This window comes from Centropristis striata, chromosome 1 (genome assembly GCF_030273125.1).
Source record: "Centropristis striata isolate RG_2023a ecotype Rhode Island chromosome 1, C.striata_1.0, whole genome shotgun sequence".
NCBI classification, from domain to species: Eukaryota; Metazoa; Chordata; class Actinopteri; order Perciformes; family Serranidae; genus Centropristis; species Centropristis striata.
In genome coordinates, this window is record NC_081517.1 from 37,043,988 (window position 1) to 37,066,627 (window position 22,640).

Sequence of the window (22,640 nt, forward strand, 5' to 3'; positions counted from 1 at the left end):
CTTCAGCTCGACGCCTACACCGAGTCTGAAGTTCAGTTGATTACTTACTGTTGTTTGTGACTGAGCTCCTGCTCCTTGTTCACCAGGTCCTGTTTGAGGTTGGCAAGCATTTCCACAGAGACGTCGACCTGCCGAGAGAGCTCGGAGGCCTTGTCCTCCAGGTCTTGTTTCTCCTGGCTCAGACGTTCGCTCTCCAGCTTGGCCCGCTCCAGCTCGGAGCTCTTCCTCTCCAGCTCTGACTGAAGACGACCTACACGGGCCGCTATTTTCTGCTCCACCTACAAGGCAAGAGGCACTTTAGCTGCCTAATGTTCCGCCATAATCACATTGTACGAAACATAACTAGCAATGCAAATGAGGTAATTAACTAGAGATTAATAATCAACATGTTCATTGACAAAGTTTTCCTTCAGCAAACATCTTCACATATCCATGTTTAGCATCTAACAGCTTCATTATTCAAAATGCTAAATTAATTTTTTCCTAAGTGCAACCATTAGTTAGAAGAGTGCTCAAAGCCCTGATTAAATCACTGAGATGAAAACTTAATTTAACTATCTGAGTTCTCCACATCGTCTACTGTCAGTCAGAGGAAGAAAGACTTCATTAAGACAGCACATTGGCTGAAAAAAAGTTTCCAAAAATGTGACACTTCAGAGTTTTAAAAAAAGACGAATTTAGACAAATTTCTTTGACAACTGAGTTTGTATTTTCTCCGTTATTTTCTTAAAGCAACACTGTGTAGATTTTTTTGTAACTCTATCATCTTTTAAATCAATCTAATAAAATTATTTGTTTGTAGAAAGTCTGATTGTTGCTTTTACTCTATCCATTCTTGGGCCTTGAATGAATTTGCATGTATTGTTTGATACAACCACTAGGGGGTGCTGAAGTAAGAGATTTTTTAAATTCAACACATCATTTTTTAAAATTTTCTCAATCAAAATCTTTTTATAAACGAACATAGTAACAATCTGAACAGTTTTCTATCGAAGGTAGTTTGTATCCAGCTCTTACTGTATACATAGTAGCTACTGCATATATTAAGTTGGTTTTTCTCGGCTCTGCGTAAGAATATTGTGATCTACTGTAGCACTGAGTTTCTTGTATGTATCAACACATGCACTAACAGAGTTAATTCTGATGTTACTGACCTCTTCCGACAGCTTCTCCAGCCGTTCATCCAGCTCCAGTCGTTCGAACGCCCGAGCCTTCAGCCTGGCCAGGCCCTCCTCATAGGCCGCCTCCACTGCGCTCGCCGCTACATTAGCTGCCACTGCTACAGCTGTGCTGGGGTTTCCATGTGGACCCGGGTCTGCGGATGTCATGGCTTTCTTCATAAAAATCTCCCCCAGGGGAAACTCCACATTGGGAATATACCGGGCTGCAGTGTTGGAGTTAGCCGGGGTCAAACTCAGGTCGTCCGCACAGGGAAGCTCACGACAGGGGAAGCGGCGCTCCTTTAAAGCTGAAGGCCGCAGCGGCTCAAACGGGTCGTTGTTGTTGGCAGGTGCGAGTAGAGCTCCCTCGGCCACTAGCGGCAGCAGAGCAGCAGCATCACATACGCTGTTGGATTTGGAGAGGACGTAGAGGGTCTCGTACGTGTGGTTGTACTCCAGATGGGCACGTAAGGACGACAGGCTTCGGAAGCGCTTGTGCTCCCCGCAGCGAGGACAGCGGTATGGCAGGTCCAGAGAGGCCATTCCGTGCAGTAACTGCCGGAGGAGAGGGGGCGCTCACGCGGCACAACGGTAGCGCCAGTATGAGGGCACAGAGCACCCGACAGATCCTCTCATGGTGAAAACAGGGCAACAGGGCAACAATGGCAAGTCAGTAGGAGGAAGAGAGATCCCATGTGCGACGGAAGGTCCCAGCTCAGTCACATGACCACACATAGTGGCAACATTCAACTGGTCTTTTCACTTCATCCGTCATGGTTCCCCAGCCTGACGTCCTGGAAACAGAGCAAGAAAATTCAAGTGAGCGCTTTATACTGTGACATTTTGGAATAACATCGAAAGAGAATCAAATGAAAAAGGGAGCATAACTAAAAGTTAAAAGCTAATCACCGTCCCTGTGGAATTTGTTTTCGGTGGAGTATGTTTTTCACTGCAGGACAAATAATGGTCAGTTGGGGGTGGGGAAAAAATCAATACAGCACAGTATCGTGATATTTTGCGTGGCAATATTATACCGATTCAAGGCCGGCAAGTATCAATATTTAGCGTTCTGACGGCCGAGGGGCTGTCAGTATTTCCGCCATTTTTTTTTTCTTACGGAGGCCGTGGCATCATATGAAACTAGAAGATCTAAGGAATCTATAGGCATCATGTCGGGGTTTCATGTTGGGAAAGTTGTTGAAATAATGCTGCAAGGTTTTACTCAAAAAAAAAATTCAGAGCAGTGAAGCTTAAAGTTAAGGACAGTTTGAGAAAATGTTGCAATTGTTGTCGTCCATACATGTTTGATATCAGTTAAGTTCAATTTGACTGAATACTTTGTTGGTCAGTCTGTGGGTTCGACTTATTGTGGAAAAATAAAAAGACTTAAGTGAGATAAATAGACTTTTCTCTTATTTGACAAAACATTTCTTGACTGAATTTATTTGTGTGGACAAAAAATGAAGTTAAACAGTTAAATTGCAATAACATCGTATCAGGCCTCAAGTATCGGGATAAAATCATATCATGGGGTGTCTGCTGATTCCAAACTCAAATGTCAGTGGTATGCTAGAGGGAAGAGTTCAGAGTCCTGATGGCGAAGGTAAAAAAAACTTTTTGTGACCTGTACATCTCCCTCAGGGAACAAGCTGCAGGAGGTGATGAGCAGGATGTGAGGGGTCAGATATGATCGTCTTTGTTCTCTTTACAGTTCTGTGAGAATGTAGAGATTCAACTGAGGGGAGTGGTGTTCTATGATTATGGTTGCAACAATCCACTGTAGTATTTCCCACGTTTGACTGTCCATGCTGCCGTCCTATACTTAAATCAAGAATCATTGATGGCTGAGTGGAACAGAACGAGAAGCTGTTGCCTGATCCTGTATTTTTCAAGCTGTCTAAGGAAGTACAGTTGTTGAGCTTTTGCAGTGATATGTTCGGAGATAGTCTCCACTTGTGTTCCAATTCATTTAAAAGAGGCCGTGTTAGATGGGGTTTCCGTTTATTTGCATGGGTATTTTTGGACTTGGCATGCAACAGCAGTCATTAATGAGTTCCTAGGTTTTGGCTGTGTTAACTAAGTGACAGCTTGGGCCACCTTGGTGCAGTACAGGGTTTCATCATTATTTCATCAGAGTTGGGGCCTACAATGGTTTTGTCATCTGCATATTTAATTTTAGCTCACTATCTTATTTAATTGCAATTTTAAAAACTTGGGAAACCCTGTGTGCTCCAGGGCCCTTTTTAATAAATATATCCAGCCTTTTCATTGCATCAAGGCAAAGTTAATCCTGCTTATTTTAATTCTACGGACTCCTACAGATTTAATTAATAAATTAATATATTTTGCTTTTCTGCTTTTATTTGAGCCGAAAAAGTGGAAAATTGACATGCAATGATTCTGATTCTGACAATGATCATCTTTCCATCATTATGATTATATATTTTTATATTGAATTTATTTAATGCAAATTGTAATTGGATGTGACTTAGGAGCACTTCACTGTAGCAGTCAATCTTTCCATATTAACAACTCCAGCAGCCTGCTGCGTCTGAACTCTCCAAGTCAGAATATTGATCGGTAAGTTTAGTGGTCGAGAAACATGAAACCTTCGTTTCAAGATGGTCAAAATGCAAACTCCTGCTATTGCACCCTGAAATACTCAGAGGAAAACTGGGGGGGAAGAGTAGGGAAAAGGAAATGGCTCCATTAGTGAGAGTGCTCGCTAGCGCCAACATCATCTTGTAGTCTGAAGTCTACGAGGTCAGCTGGACAATACTTGGAGTCCTTTTCAATGGGATCTGGTAACTCACACTAAGAAAAAAAAAAGAACAACTCCACTATCTGTCATCTGAGTTGTGTCCTCTTAATCCAGTCTGTGCCTCTGCAGTTCCTTGTCAGCCTAAAATGTTGCCTTTTAACAAAACCCCAGTACAAAGTGAAGAAAAGATGAGTCAATTAAGTGAACACCAAAAAAGACAAACAAAGCAACGACTTGTCTTATAATTTATGAAGAACAATGTGATTGTATTCATGACTGGAGTCTGGCAAAAATAATTTAAAATATTTTGAAACATTTAAATAATTTAATTTATTTTCCCCTATCTGCTACTTAGATGCCAAGCACATTCAAGCCACTGCAAGAACATTGCATCACTGTGTTGATACAATTACCCAGCACTTGATGCCTCTGGTGAAAAAGACATTCAGCATGCCAGTTTCCATTAACTCCCCTGTATCAATTAAAGTGCAATTCTCTGATCATGCAAAAGTATTTTTTAGCAAGGTCTTTAAGATACTTCAGAAACGAGTTCACTGAAAACTGATGAAAACCTGGTACTCTTGGCTGTGAAAACAGAAATAGGTCTTGACTTCACATTGCATAACCATAAGTATCCTGCTAGAGAGGTGTTTGTGTCAAGATGGTTTCAAACAATGACTAAGTATAAATTCAGCTGGGTATTTCTGTGGTTAACTTTCACTATTGAAAGCAGAAACATCCTCACATCACAGCATACAGGCAATAGTTCAATACATTTACTTATTATAACACTTTTTTTAATGTCAATACAAGATGATTTATCACATTATGTTGGACAGCAGCTTTCTATTCTAATTCAAAATGCTACTTTTGAAAACAGGTTCTGCTTAATATGGATGAGAACTATATATCAAATAAAGCTAATGCTAACTAAAGCTAATTACATAATATATGTTAAAATGGAAATAAGTCATATCATGTCATGCTGCCTTAACCATTTCTAGTATTAATAGTTTGTCCATAATAGCCCAGTGTTGCTCCGTCTAATAGGCGAAAAAATCCTGAAAGTCAAGTATTAATGAATACTGAACACACCTCATCCAACAAATGACAACATTGCTTTTATTTGCCTCCTTTTTTTATAATCAGCAACCTATTGAGCAAAGTTGGGACCAAGTTATTGGTTATTAAGGCTACGTTTACACGAGGACGGTCTGAACAGAAGACGCAAAAGTGGCGTCACGTCTTCACTTTTTATTCCTCGTTTAGACGAGCATTTTCGGGAGGAAATCTGCTGCATACGGTGACGCAAAAGTGTGTGAAATTCGATTGCATGCAGCCAGGCGGCATCACTTAAAGCGATAAGAGCATCTTTGGGCATGCAGAAGTTTTCACGCCACACATTTTCATCAGCTTCTTCCACAAAGTTATCCACCATCACTAGATCTCCCAGGTCTCGTTCACAGCCGTCTGGCTCGCCTCCGACGAATTGCTGCATCCAAAATGTGACAGAGGTAATTACAGATCCTTCTCTGTTCACTAATACTATCTGTACATATCCTGTACATTTGGTGGAAAGACTCCTGTAAGTTTATTAGAGCTGCCAGAGCAGCTTGAAGGTCCGACGCATGGAAATAATCCCACTTTTGTTTATTTTCCTGTACTGGAGCATGTATGTGACGTAAACACGTACATGACGTGAGCAGATCTGAGCAGAGTTTTGTGTCTTGGCAGTGTAGACAACACGCTACGGTGGAGCGTATTTAACTTTTCCACTTTGGAGGGTGGTTTCAGATTTTTGCGTTTTTAAGCCCCCAAAACGCCGTCACCGTCTAAACGAAAGGCACTTCCGATAAAATATTTTGTCGTTTTTACCCGCAAGCGTCCTCGTGTAAACGGGGCCTAAGTTTCTGTGCTCAAGTCCCAGGTCCTTTAATTTGAAGTTTCAAGTCCTAAACAAGTCATAATTCACTCTACACCAAATTTGGTGTTGAGTGAATTTTTCATTTTAACAAGAGCAATAATTTACAAAAATCAAGAACTATTTTTAAAATTGCATTGTATTTATTTGTCAAAACAAGCACTACTGAACTTAATCCTAAAAGAAAAATAGTGCTGACAATGCACTTTCATAGCGTGTAGCATGGCTTGGGCCAAGTAATTGGTGTTAAATTCAAAGCTGAGTTGCAATCCATTCTTGGTTTTGCCAAGTCGAGTCTAAAGTCATCAAACTTGTGACTGGAGTCCACATCATGTGACCAGAGTTAGCCCCTCTGCTTGTGGGTGCTAGTTCCAAAACCAAGAATATTAAAGACATGAATTTGGACGCTGTTTCTGCCAAACAATCAGACTCCACATGGTCTGCATATTAAGTAGAGCTGATGTCGCAGAGTGGGCACAATCTGTATTTTAACGCAGCACACTTGGACTCCTACAGCTGGGTAACAACGGTCCAAACTGATGCTTGGACCAGAACAGACTCTCTCTCTCTCTCACACACAACTTTCTACAGCAGCTATTAATGAGAGAAGCAGTAGGCACAGACATTGGCGTCGTAATCACAAATCACAGATGCAGACCGTTCCTCACTGAGGGCTTATACACTGGAAATCCCCAGGAGTCACCGAGACTGTTATTAGACGTCTGGTGAGGCTGGAACAGGGAGTGTACTGGCAAGCCGTGGCCACTTATTAAAGGAGGAGGATTTCACAGAAGCAGTCACTACACTGCAGACAGAAGGCATTCCCATCTGCTTAAAATTACAAAGTGAGGTATTTAACCGGGCAGGAAATGGAAGGAAGTGAGGCTGTTTGGTAGCCACATGTCACATCCTGCCAATGGAGCTCAGCTGAGGCATCCCAGAGGACTGCCTTTAATCTTTTATTGTGATAAGTGAATAGTGGACGAGTGTGTAACACATAAGACACGCACAAGGCGCCATGTTAGCTTCCCTCATTTCTACCATCACCAAAGATGCACATGATTTTTGGTCTACATCTTCTGCATTTACTTGAATATTTAAAAAAAATCCACATTACAAAAATAGCATTTGTAGTGCAACCAGTGGTTACTGTGGTTTTACACTGAGAGGCGCATCAGCTGTTCCTCGTATTTATTTGTTTACTTTTTATTAAAGGGAATATATTCTGATTGATTCTTACAAGATCATCGAGATGATGATGATCCTTGGGTATTTTGCTTTGGAATATGTTGAATATAGATACAGAAATGTGAAATGTATGTTTAAAACTATTCAGCAGGTTGTGGCAGTATCTAGAACATTATAACATTGATATAATTTATTGATTATTATTTTTATTTATTTTTATTTACATTTATTGATATGTTTATTGTTTATTTTATTTTTTAATACACTTTTACCAAAGTCATTGGGTAATCTTGTTAAATAATTGTGATCTCAATATTGACGAAAATAATTGTGATCATCATTATTGAGCAGTCCTATCATCAATTTATGAATTAATTGATTTCTTGTTTCAGCTCTACTATGAACCAAAACAGTGTTATGCTTCAGCATACAGTCTGAATAAGACATCACAAACATATAAAACCATAAGTGAATCAACAATAAAAACATCCACAAAATGAGACAATTTAACAATAAACCATGTAAAGATTTACAGGCTACAAACATCAGACAACAAGTTGGACACAATCTACTCTTTTTTTCTGCAAAAAAAGCCTTAAATCAGCCTTTCCACACCAGCTGTCCCATCTGCACCAATAATACAGTGGTGTCTACCTTCTAACTGCCAACTTATACTTATAAGAGGTCCTTTAAGTAAAGGCAAGAAAGTCTCAGTGCTTCTTTGTCACTCGTGGACTGATCAGAAGCACATCTGCCACAATCCCAAGGCCACATTTTGTGTCTGGGCACTATTTTGGGACACAAACATGCACAGAACGGGTCTGTAATAATGATTGCACAGAGCAGCCACCTGGTGCTGCAGCATAACATCACAGAGAACGGCATAACTATTCACCATGAAGAAACACTGCGTTCAACTTATGCATTTAACCCTTAATAGGGCACTCATTGAAATACTTGCAAATTCCAAATTTCAACCCTAGAGAATATTGGAGGATATTACATACTGCCAGAATGTGTAATAAAAAAAACATACGGACCAGGAGGAGGGGGGTAATATTTTGAAAAAAAAGTTTAGGAGATTAAAACGGCAAATCTACAAGAAAAAAAATGTGCAGATTTATGAGGTTTAAAGTGTTGAATCTGCGAGAAAAACTTTTTTTTTTCACCACTTTTTTCCCATAAATCTGTGACTTTTTTCACGCAGATTTGCCACTTTAATCTAGTAAATTTGAAACTTTTTTAAAAATTCATACTTGGCCCTAATATGCCATCATAGTCAAGTTCTACTTGTACAAGTCAATGAAGAAAATCTCTGTACAACTGTTTCTTGCAGGTTTTTTTTCTAAATTTTTAATTTTTACATTGGAGGTCAAAGTCAATAAAGTTAATATTTTTATACTATTATCAAACTGATTGGTCAAATGTCATGGCGTTACTGTGATGTAGCCTGATCTTTGCTGATTAGCTGGAAGAAATCCATGTGGTTCTACGACCTCACAGAGAGACATGGGGACCTCATTTAGATATCCACTGAAGTTACCAAATATGGTTCTTCACCCGATAAAGGGTTAACAACATCTTCAATGTTGAGTACAAACATTAAGAAAATGTGGTGTTCGCGACGATGCTAATTACTAGGTTTATCTTTCTTTTCCCTTCTGTTTTCTGTTCTCTGATTTATGAACTGTAAGTCCCGGTCTGATGGAAATAGTCATTAGTAAAGATCTGGATACTGTTTTGACTGACATGACAGGCCATAAAAAATCTCAAACTAATTGCTTGTTTGCTTGTTTTTTTTCTTCTTTAACCCCAATGCAAAGACTTTTAATGGAAAGATACTTTTTTTAAAGGCACTTTGCTGGGAAACAGTAAGAATCTCATTTTCATTTCAATCCCGTGCAGCTTTCAGACAGTCAAACAAGCCATTAAAGTCAGTCCAATCAAGCATATAGATCTTCATGAGACAGAACATGGGTTTCAGTTTGACCGTGGTTCTTTACAACAAGGTCATGAGTGACAGTGGCTGCATCAGGATTGAAAGGCTCTTTCTGTATTGCTGTTTACAGGAAACAGTAACCTGAAGTCGAGGGATGTTTAAATATGGAGGCTGGACTTCAGAGGTTGCAAACTCCACAGTCAATTTCCATCGAACACTTCAAGCTTTCTGAAAGTACAATCATGAGGAAGTCACACTCGGATATTCTCACAAAGAATAGAAGATAAAGATATAGAAAGGTAATGACAAAGAGCAGGACAGGAGCAGAGGTGTGTGGTGAAATGAAGCTGCAGAAATGTAAGAGAAAGAGGTGTGTAGAAATGGCTTTACAAATTGTAAAGAAGTATTTGATGGCCACGGAGCATGTAGCCACTGTAAAGTAAGATTGAAGTTATGAAAGCTTAACAGGAGACTTTGCTGTTTAAAAGTAAGGCCAAAAAACAGTGTTATAGTTTATTGAAGGCACCCTGTGGCGTTTTCCACCATTAGAAGTAGTGTGGAGCCATGTCTTTATCAATGGGAAGCTGTTTTATTAGTATCATGCGTCAATATTAAGCCAATATTAAGGCTCAAAATACGGGAGGGTTTGCCAGTGGGAGCTCACTCATTAGCTCACACCATTCATTTAACTGCGACCTACATATTTAAATAATAAGTGGAGCAAAAGAACTGACGAGCAACCTGGTGTCAAGAAATATAATTCGCTAATGATAAACCAGCACATAAATGACAATAACCAAACCACCATGTTCTTAACAGAAAGATAACAGATATTAACAAAAAGCAGCAGTTGCATTTTGAAACATAAGGCTTCAAATTTTACAAAACAACAAAACTATTCTTGATTGAATTTTGATTGTATGCAAGCAAAACAGCAAAACAGTAAACGTTGTATCGCAATACTGCAAAAGTATCGGGATAAAATTGTATCGTGGTGCACACAAGGTATTTTGATACTTTAAATGTGATTTTTAATTATGTTTTCCATGAGAAACACACTGATTGCTGCTGATGGTGAGGCCAGCAGCTTGCGTGGCAGCTCCAACAGCAACAGTGTGTGCGGGGGTGAAGGAGAGGCACACTGTAAAGTGCTGTACTATAAAACGCACTATATAAATGCAGACCCATTTACCATTTGATTACATCCATCACTCAGCCCTAATCAAGAATGAATAAGCACTCAATCATAGTTTTGAGACATAAATATGTTAATATTGATTCAAAAAGAGTATTTCTAGTGTACTTCATATGATTTTTGTAACACAGCTGGAAACATTAATGTCGAGGCAGCTATTTACTCTCAATATCAGAAATAATAACATTCATACTCAATCTCACCCTCACTCTACAGCACCTTTTTACTTTAAGAATTACAGATATGTGGTCCCTGGCTAACAGTTTGTGTACACAGCAGTACTTAAGCAGTACTTTCCTTCTGTTTTCTGTTCTCTGATTTATGAACTGTAAGTCCCGGTCTGATGGAAATAGTCATTAGTAAAGATCTGGATACTGTTTTGACTGACATGACAGGCCATAAAAAATATCAAACTAATTGCTTGTTTGTTTTTTTCTTTAACCCCAATGCAAAGACTTTTAATGGAAAGATACTTTTTTTAAATATTAATGTCGAGGCAGCTATTTACTCTCAATATCAGAAATAATAACATTCATACTCAATCTCACCCTCACTCTACAGCACCTTTTTACTTTAAGAATTACAGATATGTGGTCCCTGGCTAACAGTCTGTGTACACAGCAGTACTTAAGCAGTTTCAATTAGGAGGTATGGGATGCTCCATTGCAGCTCTGCACACTACACCCTGTTGTACCTGCTGTGCTGCTCTGTCCACAGCAGCTTTTTCTTGATCTACTTGAGAGTATAGACAAAGGCTAATGTGTGGGTTTCACCCACAAGCAGATCCATGCTCCATATTTTAACATTTTACCTCAAGCTCAAGCACCTCAGCAGGTGATCCCTCTCTGACTCTGCCTACCCAAGGTCACACTCTTTTAACTATCTTTCTACCGTCTGCAGCCTTCTTAAAAGTTTTTTTTTCACATCACCCATGGCCAAAAAGTCTAGAGTAAGTTAAATCTAGGCTACCTCCCTGAGCTTTATGTTATTGAACATTGACTTTGTGATGTATTCTTGATTTATTAGATATAAGCAGGTTTTTTTTTTATACCTCTGGAAGTAAATTAACTTGGATGCCAATGCTCTGCACAGCTGTTAGCACCATAAACAGGATAGAAATTGAATATGTAGGTCGGACATCCTTGAAATTTCAGTTTAAATGTTTTTCTTTGGTTTGTGCTGAGAATCTGTTTGTTCCTCAAATTGCTGTAAATACAGATGGTTTTGCTTTGTTTTCACAGACCGCTGGTTATCGTAGAAGAGGAGATGATTACTGGACATATTGCAGATTATTTTAGTAGTGCTTAAACTAACTCATCACCTGTAACTAATGTAAAACACCCAAGGAACTAATGACATGAAGCATCCTGTTAGTTCAGGTACAGTGCTGAAGTCACACCTGAATGGAGCTGGATATAGCTTGTTTTCTGATAATTCAATAAATAAATAAATAGTCTTGAAGGAATAACCACATAGCAAAGCCTGTTATGTACAGTCATGGAAAAATTATTAGACCCTTCTTTTCTTCAATTTCTTGTTCATTTAATGCCTGGTACAACAAAGATTTGGATTTGTTTGGACAAAAATAATGATAACAACAAAAATAGCTCATAAGAGTTTAATTTAAGAGCTGATATCTAGACATTTAACATGGTTTTCTTGATAATGCTTTTGGTTATTATCAAGAAAACCATGGAAATGGCTAGATATCATCTCTTAAATTAAACTCTTATGGGATATTTTTGTTGTTATCATTCTATTTGCCCAAACAAATGTAACTTTAGTTGTACCAGTCATTAAAATGAACAAGATATTAGAGAAAACAAGGGTGGTCTAATAATTTTTTCCATTACTTTATATTCCTGTGTGACATACATACTTGACAAATTAAAAGTACTGAGTATTTGGTCATGTACTGAATAACTTTAGTGCAAAATGAACATAACATTTGAACAGTCAAGTGAAATTATAGAGAAAAAATAATATACTGTACATACATATATATAGATTGGATTTTCGGATACATTTGAGTCAGTATGTGCTTGTTATCATCATGATATCTCAATAAATGATTTCATCACAATATGATTCCACTGAAAAACGATGCATTATCTCCTGTCTGTTATCAGTTCTCAGAGCAGCTGCCTGGATTCTTTGAGATCTCGATAGAGCAGAGCTTTATATTCTGAATTTCTGAACTATAACTGTTTTCTAGTGTCATTTCCTTGCCAGACTAAACTGTGCTTTCATTTGAAAAACAAGGCCTTAACAACATCACAATAACCTGACATTACCAGAGGCACAGAATGCTCAATAACCCTAGTTGTTACATTATCTGTGTGAAGATACTGCGGCCTATGCTGCAGTCATCGCAACTGAATTCTTAAACTCTGCACCATGTGCATAAAACATCAGCTGCCCTCAGGCAACACTAATGATGTAACTGTTAAATGTTCAGCTCCAAAAGATCAGCGCCGATTGATCAACTCGGTCCGAATTCATTCATAAAAAATAAAAGTCAAGAGTTAGAATTAAATGTCACCCAGCCTCTGATGCCAGGAGCTCCATCTGACTGTCAGGTGAGATTTACTCCTGCCTGCCTGTGCTCTCTGATAAAGATTTGTTTTGCTTGGAGGTGCGGTGAGCCGAGTGAGTCAAGGTGTATCATAGCAGTCATGCCACTCCTCTGCACAGCTTCACCCAGAGATGCTGCAGCTCTGAACTCCAACTAGCAGATTGCAGTAAGCTATTGTATATAACACTGGAGGTGCAAAGACTGTATGAAAGGTGTGACACGAGCATCAGCCTACGCCTCAACAATGGAGCTGTTCCACTGCTGCTATTCGTCATATTGTCTAATGCAGTAGTTCTCAACCTTTTTGAGTCGCGACCCCCAATTTAACATGCATGTTGTCCGCGACCCCTACTCACTGAACAGAATCTCACATGCACAGTTCGGATCACCCAAAAAAGAAACAAGATGACCAAAAAAAAGGAAACAAGATGACCAAAAAAGACAGAAAATGACCAGAAAACACAGAAAATGACCAAAAAAGGAAACAAAATGACCACAAAATGATCAAAAAAAGACACAAAATGACCAAAAAAGACACAAAATGACAAACAAAAAAAAAAACACAAAATGACCAAAAAAAGACATTAAGTGACCAAAACACATTAACACATGAACACCTTAACACAGTGGAGATAGAGCTGACTTCCAAAATGATTTGGCGACCCCCAGGAATCATCTTGCGACCCCAATTGGGGTCCAGACCCCAAGGTTGAGAATACCTGGTCTAATGTGCTCCACCCACTCACACATTATGATTTTTTCCAGTCAATGCAGTGATAAAACTGAATATCCAAGTAAAAAAAACATTGCCCAACCCTCTGTATATTGCATAACATACAGTATGACAGCATTAATATATAAAGTCACTAAAGACTATACACGCATTTTGACAGCAGTGGATATGGAGGAGAACCCTTCCCAGCTTTGACATGTTCCCCGGACAGGCTGCATTATAATCTTTGGACTCCTTTAGAAGCTGAATGAGAGGTTTAGTGAAAGCCCCTAATGCCTTCTAGGCTCCTGCATGAGCATGTCAAAGTGCGTTAGTCCTGAGAAAAGCCATGGGACTGCCATGACAGGACAATCTCACAACCTGGGGCTCCTTACCTGACAGCAAAGGGCAAACCTAACCACTTATGTTGAAAAGGACTCGGCGGCACACATCGGTTTTTAGACAGAGACCAGACCAAAACATTTCATCTCATGTGACAGTGTTGTTATGACACTCCACTTCTTTTGCATCTGTTTTTTGATACTTTAGGAAAACAAACAAAGAAAAGTTTTAGAAAGGCAGATGTGCCAAATTTAACATTGATAGAGAGTCAAAATAACCAGCAAAAATAACCTGACAGCAACCTAAGTATCATAATTATCCAGCGCATTCAGCTTTGTGATCATTTTTTAACGGCTCTGGTAACCTTGTTCATTACTGACACTACTTTATATATGAACCACCCACAACTCTCAGATCATCTGGGACAGGTCTGCCCTGTGTTCCCAGAGTCAGAACTAAACATGGAGAGGCAGCATTCAGTTTTTATGCACCACATATCTGGAATAAACTCCCAGAAAACTGCAGGTCTGATGCAACTCTCAACTCTTTTAAATCAAGACTAAAGACTGTTTGCCAGTACCTTTCAGAAATACTGCACTGTAACTTTTATTCCTTTGATATTTGATTTTTTTTTATACTTTATCAGCTCGCTTTCAGTTTTAAAATGTTATATTTGATTGTACTTCTATATTTTTTCCTGAATATTTTATCTGCACATCTTAAATTTTTATTTGAATGTCATTTTTTATATATGTCTCTTTCGAATGCTTTTAAGGTTTTGTGTAAAGCACTTTGAATTGCCCTGTTGTTGAAAGGTGCTATACAAATAAACTTGCCTTGCCTTGCCTACTGCTTTGCTCTGTTTTTAGTTGGAGTTGAAGCAAGCTCATCAGTTTGTCCTATTCTCTACTGTAATGATGAAAGACATTGGGCCTCATTCACGAACCGTTCTTAAGAACAAATTTGTTCTTAAGTGCTACTTACGAAGATATTGGCATTCATGATTTTTTTTCTTATCTCACTCAGGAGTACTGTTAAGCACATTTCAGTGCTGACATGTTGGCATGGTTGTGTTGTCTTCTTTTGTTAAGTTCAATAAAATACATTACAGTGACATTTCCGTCATATTTATGTATTTATTTATTTATTAATTTCATTTTTTTTCATTTTTCATTTTAATTAAATTAAATGTGCCAATGCTTTAATATGAATCAAGTAAATTGGAAATCATGCCATCCATTAGTGATACCACCCGATTGTTGCAACCTGCACTAAGGCTGCTAAATTTAATTTTCTTCCTCCAAATGATCTCCTGCAGCAGAACTTCTAGTTCTGAACTGCTAAAGTTTTTTTTCTTTTTACCCGTGCTCCAACAGATTTACGCTTTGCTTTAGGCATTCTGTTGCTGTTTCCTCTGTGTGTCGTCTGCACATGGCCCTGCAGTCCTTTTTATGGGTCCTTTTATGGGCATTAATGGGCGGTTACCTATGCTAATCCTATGTTAATTAGACTCACCTGGCACGCCCGCTCAATTTACGAGGAGATGGCATTCATCAATTTAAGAACACTCAGCGGCTTAAGATCACGTTAATGAATCTGACGTAGGGTCTTCTTAGAAATCTTCTTAAGAAGGACTTAAGAAAGAATATAAGAAGATTCTTAAGAAGATATTGGTGAATGAGGCCCATTGTTTGAAATTAGCTATAATAAGGCATCTAGAAAGTTCTATGTTTTACCTTCACCAAGACGGTGATGTTTTTGGTTTGGTTTGTTTGGCTGTTTGTCAGCAGGATTATGAAAAAAATATTGGCCCCAATTTGGTGTGAAACTTGGTGGAACGATGCAGCATAGGCCAAGGAAAAACACACTGAATTTTGGAGGATATGAATCTATCCATCTATGAATCTGAAACTATTATTTACATTTCATTAACACTACAAGATAGACCGTGTCCAAGTGTACTCCTCTAGTTTTATTGTTTTTTTATCTGCATAAAGTTACTCACACAAGCTCAAATTGTTCTTTGACTCGTCTCAGGTTATCTTGTGAGTCTGTCATCTTCTAGATTAAGATTTTGTGACACTATTCGGAGACAGTTTCCCATCATTAACTCTCTTTAGGACTTACATCAGCCAAAAGTTAAGCCTGTGCTTTTTGGACAAAATGTTGACGATTGAGCTCAAACCAGATGAAACTCGCTAACCCAGCAACATTAAAGCTGATGCAACATGATGCAACACTAAAGTTATTATTAGATGCAGCCCTTATGTAAAGCATATAACACAAACCTGTTTCCATATGTTCATACTAACAGTGTACCATTTGAGGAACAGAAAACAATGTAACAATGTGAAAGGGTTTGCTCCTAGTGATGAACCTCTACGGGAAATCTGCAGCCCTCTTCGGCTTCAAGGAGCTTAAAATCTAAATTCTAGCTCACTGCTCCTATAGCCAGATATTTCCCTCAGGAGTTGGTAGAGACCAAAAACGAGAGTTAAAAGTGAGAAAAGTTAAGTTTCATTCATCAGGTACAAACAAACACTGCTCCAAACGTATGATAATGTTTCTCCGTAACTACCAGATGTGTAAATAGCAACTATTTGTAGCAAGATCACCATATCAGCTTACAAAGGAGATGTTTTTTTCACTTATTGAGGTTTTAAAGTGATATCCAGCACAGGCGTCCAAGTGGCTCACACTGGTAGAGCGCTTGCCATGTAGGCTGAGGCCTTGCTGCGGCGGAACCGGGTTCGAATCCGGCCTGAGCTCCCTTTGCCGCATGTCTTCCCCTCTGTCACCCCCTTTCACTCTGTCACTTTCAATAAAGCATAAAAATGCCTAAAAAATAATCAAAAGTGATATCCAGCACTGCCTCTATTTAATGTGTAAAACTAAACAAAATCGACTAACCCCACAGTATAACACAGCCCCCACTTTTTTAATGTGGTTTCCAGAAAAAACAACAACTTGTAACTGTTGATGAAAATGATTGATGACTAATGTATAGTAGACACCTGTCATTAAGCCACTGCTCCGTTAATACGCAAGGGACGAAGGAAGATTGAAACAGTATTAATATTCGGTCACCACATGTGAGACCTGGTGGGACTGAACACAAAACAAAGCTGAGCACTGCAGCGACACAGAATGAGCGTCTCTGTGGGGGCTCAGGTCAGGACGACGCTGGAATAGTGAATGAGATGGACTGACTTTCACAAATGTGAGCTGATGGACAGACTCATTCCCCAGCTCACCACTGTCTGCTATCGATCCGAACGGCTGCTCACAGAAACAATTATCCCCCAGTATACATACATCAACAATGCATGCCAGGAGGACGTTGTTAAACAGCACTGCCTCCTGCTGTTATCCGCACTTACAGTATGAGTTGAGCATGTATAAGGAAGGCAGGCGGCTCTGTTTACATTCAGCTCGCTTGTTTCCGCAGACAAGGAAGATGAGATGAACTACGGCTTGTTAATGAAGGAGTATAAAAAACTAATTGATCTTACAGTTTCCTCAGCAGGTAATAAGATCCATTAATAAGTCATACTGAGTGTTTACCTAGCATTTAGTGGCATTCATTTAAGCCACTGCTGGCTATGCAGGCGGCACTCTCTATTGCAAATTTGTCACCAACAGCAACGATTGCTACAATGTCTTATCCAGTCAGAGCTGGATAAGATACTCAGTATCTCATATCCTCTTAAAAGAACACAAGCAAGCTTCTTATGTACGTACGTTAAGCCTCCTGTGCTAGCCTAAACAAGACTGGGGACGTAGGTTCTGTGGAGGATGTGTGTGGGAAATGATGCAGAAAATGGCCTCTGTGATTTGTGGCCACTTTTCGACTGTCTCTTAGGTCCTCTTATACTCATTAATCCTGAGCCTGTGTTGGGATGATATTTAAGTTGCTGGTAGAGGAGTGAGAGAATCAGTGCAGATTAAATATTTCCTATTTCAGCCGGACTTACACATGGTGCTCTGTCTAATAAGCATGGGACTCTTTAAATGAGAGAGCATTGATAACTTCTCAATCATAAGGAATATGACTCTATTCAATGGCTTGAAAACTTTAAAACAATAAAGGGCAAATACTTAATGAGTGCAATTTACACATTAATGTCAGTATTTTTCCACAGTCAGTCTTCGGCTATCACAAGCTGTCAGAAAAGTTTAAATGCCCCAAGGCCAGAATCATGAGTCTGATCCTTGATCTCTAAGTGATGGTTGGATGAACACCATTTTACAGGCAGCTGCAACAATAACAGAGCGGTCCAGAGATGCCTGAGTCAGCTGTGCATCGGTACAAACACAGTCTTGTTATAATAAAAGGGAATACTGAGGCGTAGTGAGTCATAAATGAATGATAAGCTAAAGGGAAAACTGTCTGATCACAAGAAAATGAACACTTTCTGCATGAAACTAACAGTGAAATAATAAGTGTATAACTAGGCACAAAACTGAAAATGAGTCTGCATTTGTCAGAAGAAAGAGTGCTTTTCTGTTTAAGTCTAAGGCTGGTGGTATATTTTTCTCTTAAGCTGAAATGAGAAATCGATTGATTCAAGGAAAAGCTAAACATCTTTTAGTTCTCTAATGTGAGGATTTGGAGTTTTTATAAATAAAAATCTATCTTTGGATTTTGGACTACTGGTCAGACAAAACATGACTTTTATATACATCAACTTGGGCTCTAGGAAACTTTAAAGGGTCACTGTTACAATTTCATTTTGGCCATGATCACACTAAAAAGTATTGACTGGTATCCACAGTCTAATTTAGTTTATTCCTCTGCGCTACAGAGCAGCGATTTAAGGAAATTACTGAGACTTTTTATTAAATGAAACTAAACATTAATGACCGTCTGTCTTAAAGATTTTTACATTTTCAGCAGGCGCAAACCAATGGCCTTGGAGACAGAAACACATTGTTTGTTTATTTCATTCTATTCTTAGCAATTATTCTTTAAATGTGTGGTAGGTGTCCGGACCTGCACTGAAATAGTGAATATATGTGGATTTTAGAGTGAGTGTTACTAGCTCGTACACATGAACCAATGACAACATCTTGACAGGTAGATCTGCATCCCCGTCTGATCTATGAAACTCACATCCAGAGAGGAAACTGCAGTCAGTCAGTCAGTCAGTCAGTCAGTCAGTCAGTCAGACAGACAGACAGACAGACAGACAGACAGACAGATAGATAGATAGATACTAAAGAAAAGAAACACTTGTGTTGTAAATCAGTAGAAATGTAAACAAAACTTTACCTTGCTGTCCTAAAATGGCACAAATACAAGTTTGTAAACACATATTCATAAGTTTTCTAGATAAGGAGGATTTCTATCTGCTGTGGGATCATGGGGAATAAATATGGGATTTACTGTCAGAGTTTTAAGAGCTGTGTGCACATGCATACTGAATGGAAACACACATACACACACATACATCAGTAGGAATATTCAATGCTAAGGACTGCACAATAGACTGTAAAATATTCTCCAACCTGCCTCACATGCGATCATTGGTCAACCATCTGTCTGCAGTGACATTTACATGATGGCTGAAAACTGCAGGTATGCTATCAGAAAATCTCTCTTGCACCAGTGTATGCACACGTGTGTGCATGTTGTTTACTGCTTATCTTATGACAGTAAACTCAATGTCACTCTACACTACATTCGATCAAACATGTTTATTTTCTCCTTTTCCTGCAGTTATTCCTCCTCATTTCAGCATGACTGCCCCAACTTTTGTCACATCTGATTTCTACAAACACAGCAGCATATAGGCCACAGCCCACTGACTCTGAGTCAGATTTCTCATGCACTGTAGTCACATGACAGTTTCCCAAACTCCAGCTGCCCTGCTGTTTGTCACTTCAGCAGTGTGCTGCTCAGGAGAGTTTAACACTTCCCCTGGGAATAGTATTATTACAGTGTGGATATTTTACAAAGTTACTATTCCACTGGACTCTTTCCTCTTGAATGCAAGTGTTCTCTGAGGAATATGAAAAATCTTACATTTGCATAAAAACTCCAGTCTGTGAAAATGGCTGCAAGAAAATAATATATTCCTGTATTTCATGCACAAATTTGTTTATGGAAATAAATCCGCATCCATGCACTATAACAAACAGCTGTGTGTGCACCTTATAAGCACACACGTTTAACTTGCAATAGGGCTAGTTTCAATATGCATATACAGCATAGCAGGTACAATCCCCACACATCCAGGCCAAACAGGCCGGTCAAAGTATCCCCTCGGTTTAGGCTTTCGATTGATAACAGCTTAACGACGTGACAGTAAACAGTGGCACATTGGGCGCTAAAACACATTGATCCTCATATCTGCACTGCACATGGATCAATCACAAGCAGCGTATCATGTGGGTGTGGACAAACGGCATCACCAAATGTCATCATGTAGCAATGAACGCCACCGTAATGACTTTTAAATGCACCAACAGGCCTGGAGTCAGGTTAATGCACGCCGATGCTGATGGCAGCAGCGGTGCCCTCTCGGAGGAAAGGGCGACAGGCTGGCATGTACCCGATTTCCTCCTGTTTTCACAGCAGCACTGGCTTCATCGCTGGACTGGACTCGTTGCATAAATTTGTTGCACAGAAGCAGCGGCGTCAATGAAGCGATAATAAAAAAACATGCACACACACAGCGACACAATTGTGATCGGGAGAGGGGGTTAAAAATGAAAGAAATGTGCGTCTCACTCACCTCGCAATCTTCTTCCCATTTTTTTTCCGCTTCAACCAAGGAACCGCTCCAGCCTTTACTGACGTCACGCAGCCCCTCTCTGCAGCAGAGAGCAGCAGGCCTGCAGAGGACGACCAGGGAGGAGAGGCAGAGAGGAGGGAGGAGAGAGGCAGAGGAGAGGGAGGGAGGGAGGGAGAGAGAGAGAGAGAGAGAGAGAGAGAGAGAGAGAGAATGCTTGAACAGATGCAAAAACATGAATCATAAAAACCCATCCCTCCTATCTCTGATTAGAAGACGATACTGTACCTGTGAGGCTGTGGGTGTGACAGACAGACATATCACATTCATCCAGCTCAGGATTGCATTCATTGAAACAATTTGGTTCTGCCAGCTGCTGCTTTGCTTTGTGAGTCAATCGATATTAAGTAGAGAGGGGGGTGAAATATCATCCATGTGTCATAGCTTTATTCTGTTTAGCATCTTGTCAATCATCCAAACAATATGTTCCTCAGCCGGTCTTGATACAAAGGGGGACACAAGGAGTCATGCGATCTCTGAACCCCCACCCCTGGCTGTTTTTGTTCCTGGTGGTCCACAACCAAATTGAAAGGGTTTTAAGGAAACTTATTTCAATCCTAGTGCAGTTTGATTACTGTCTGTTTGTTGAAGTATGTTGATCTAAAACAAGACTATAAAACTGTGGCTGCTGTGGCCACATGTGATAATCATGTGGTGACTATAAAGAATAAAACATAGTGCACAAGAAGCCTCTTCTAGTCAACTAATTGTCCCTTACATTAGCACACGCTCCCTGATCATAGCAAACCAAGTAAGGATGTTACAGCAAAACCCCGGAGTGAAGTGAATTTAGCAAGGTATGTTTTATAGCTTGTGAAATAACCTTTAAGTTTGTAAGTAGATGAATGTGTTATTTGTCTTTCAAAAGTCTTGCATTAAGATGAGCACCAGTACAATAGTCCTGCAAGTTACCTTAGTGAATCTAATTTAATTCTGTTTTTGTTGTCAGTAAAACCCTCATGTGCTCCGTTTGTCAGTTTCTTTTTGGGTACTTGCAGATCTGTTTGGCACTTAGCACCACTAAAGGACTAACTAAAAACCACATAGTCTTTCCTTTTAACCCTCTAATACACAATCAAATTATTTTCAGGCGGCTGTGGCTCAGTTGGTAGAGCGGGTTGCCCCCCAACCGAAGGGTTGGTGGTTCGATCCCTGACTATGGCAGCCTACATGTCGAAGTATCCTTGAGCAAGATACTGAACCCCAAATTGCTCCCGATGCTGCGTTCATCGGTGTCTGAATGAATTCCCAATGGTGGCAGGTGGCACCGTTTAGGGTAAGCTCTGCCACCAGTATGAATGTGTTTGTGAAAGGGTGAATGAGCGCAGTCTGTAGTGTAAAGCGCTTTGAGTGGTCGCAAATCGACTGGAAAAGTGCTATATAAGTGCAGGTCCATTTACAATCCATTTTCTATATAAGCGCTCTTACTGGTGGCAAGAGAACATGTCCTCATACCTAAAATGTAACGTAAAGTGTTATTACGTAACTATCTAACTGCATTAGATATTGATTAAAATCACTTAAGCTTAATTTGATTTATTTTTGTACATTTTATTTCACATATTTTATTGTATTACTTTATTATTATTTACTTTTTGTTGTTATTTGTTGGTATTTTATCTTATTTATTTTGTGGGGGGGGGGGTTCCCCTCTTTATTTAAATATGCTTGGAGTCATTGTTGGATATGTTTAACAATGATAATAGCTGTTTGTTATTTGAAAATGTTTAATAAAAGTTGAAAAAAATCCTGCAATGGTCACAGTTTTGTGTGGTTTACACTGTGCAACAGTTTAGGTTTAAGCAACAAAACTGCTTCCTTAAGGTAAGGGGGAAAAGTACATGGCAGGGCAAAAGTTCAACTAATGAAGAAGTGAGGTAGTTAATTGGTGACATAAAGTGGGACACCTGGATGTTACATTATCTCAATTCAAGTGCTAAAAATGACTATTTGTTTCACAAGGGAGACAAAAACTGGTTCTCCTGGATGAAGGTCCTGTGTTTGTTTGACCCGTCCACCATCCCTTCCCATCCTTCTTAAATGGACTTTGTTG

At 39.4% G+C, this 22,640-nt stretch overlaps 1 protein-coding gene across 3 annotated transcripts in view; it reads right to left on the bottom strand.

The window, feature by feature from the left end:
• fbxo41 (F-box protein 41) overlaps positions 1 to 20,589 on the bottom strand; it is a 61,747-nt gene extending 41,158 nt beyond the window's left edge. For 2 of the 3 annotated variants that reach the window (XM_059341094.1, XM_059341078.1), the window contains exons 1-3: positions 20,531 to 20,589; positions 1,155 to 1,954; positions 49 to 278 (exon numbers count right to left, since the gene is read on the bottom strand). In XM_059341094.1, coding sequence (XP_059197077.1) covers positions 49 to 278; positions 1,155 to 1,703 — 779 coding nt within the window. In that variant the 5' untranslated portion in view covers positions 1,704 to 1,954; positions 20,531 to 20,589. Of the gene's footprint in view, positions 1 to 48; positions 279 to 1,154; positions 2,004 to 20,530 lie in introns of those variants that run through there. The other variant, XM_059341086.1, reaches the window with a different exon arrangement.
• Positions 20,590 to 22,640: the final 2,051 nt, after the last annotated feature.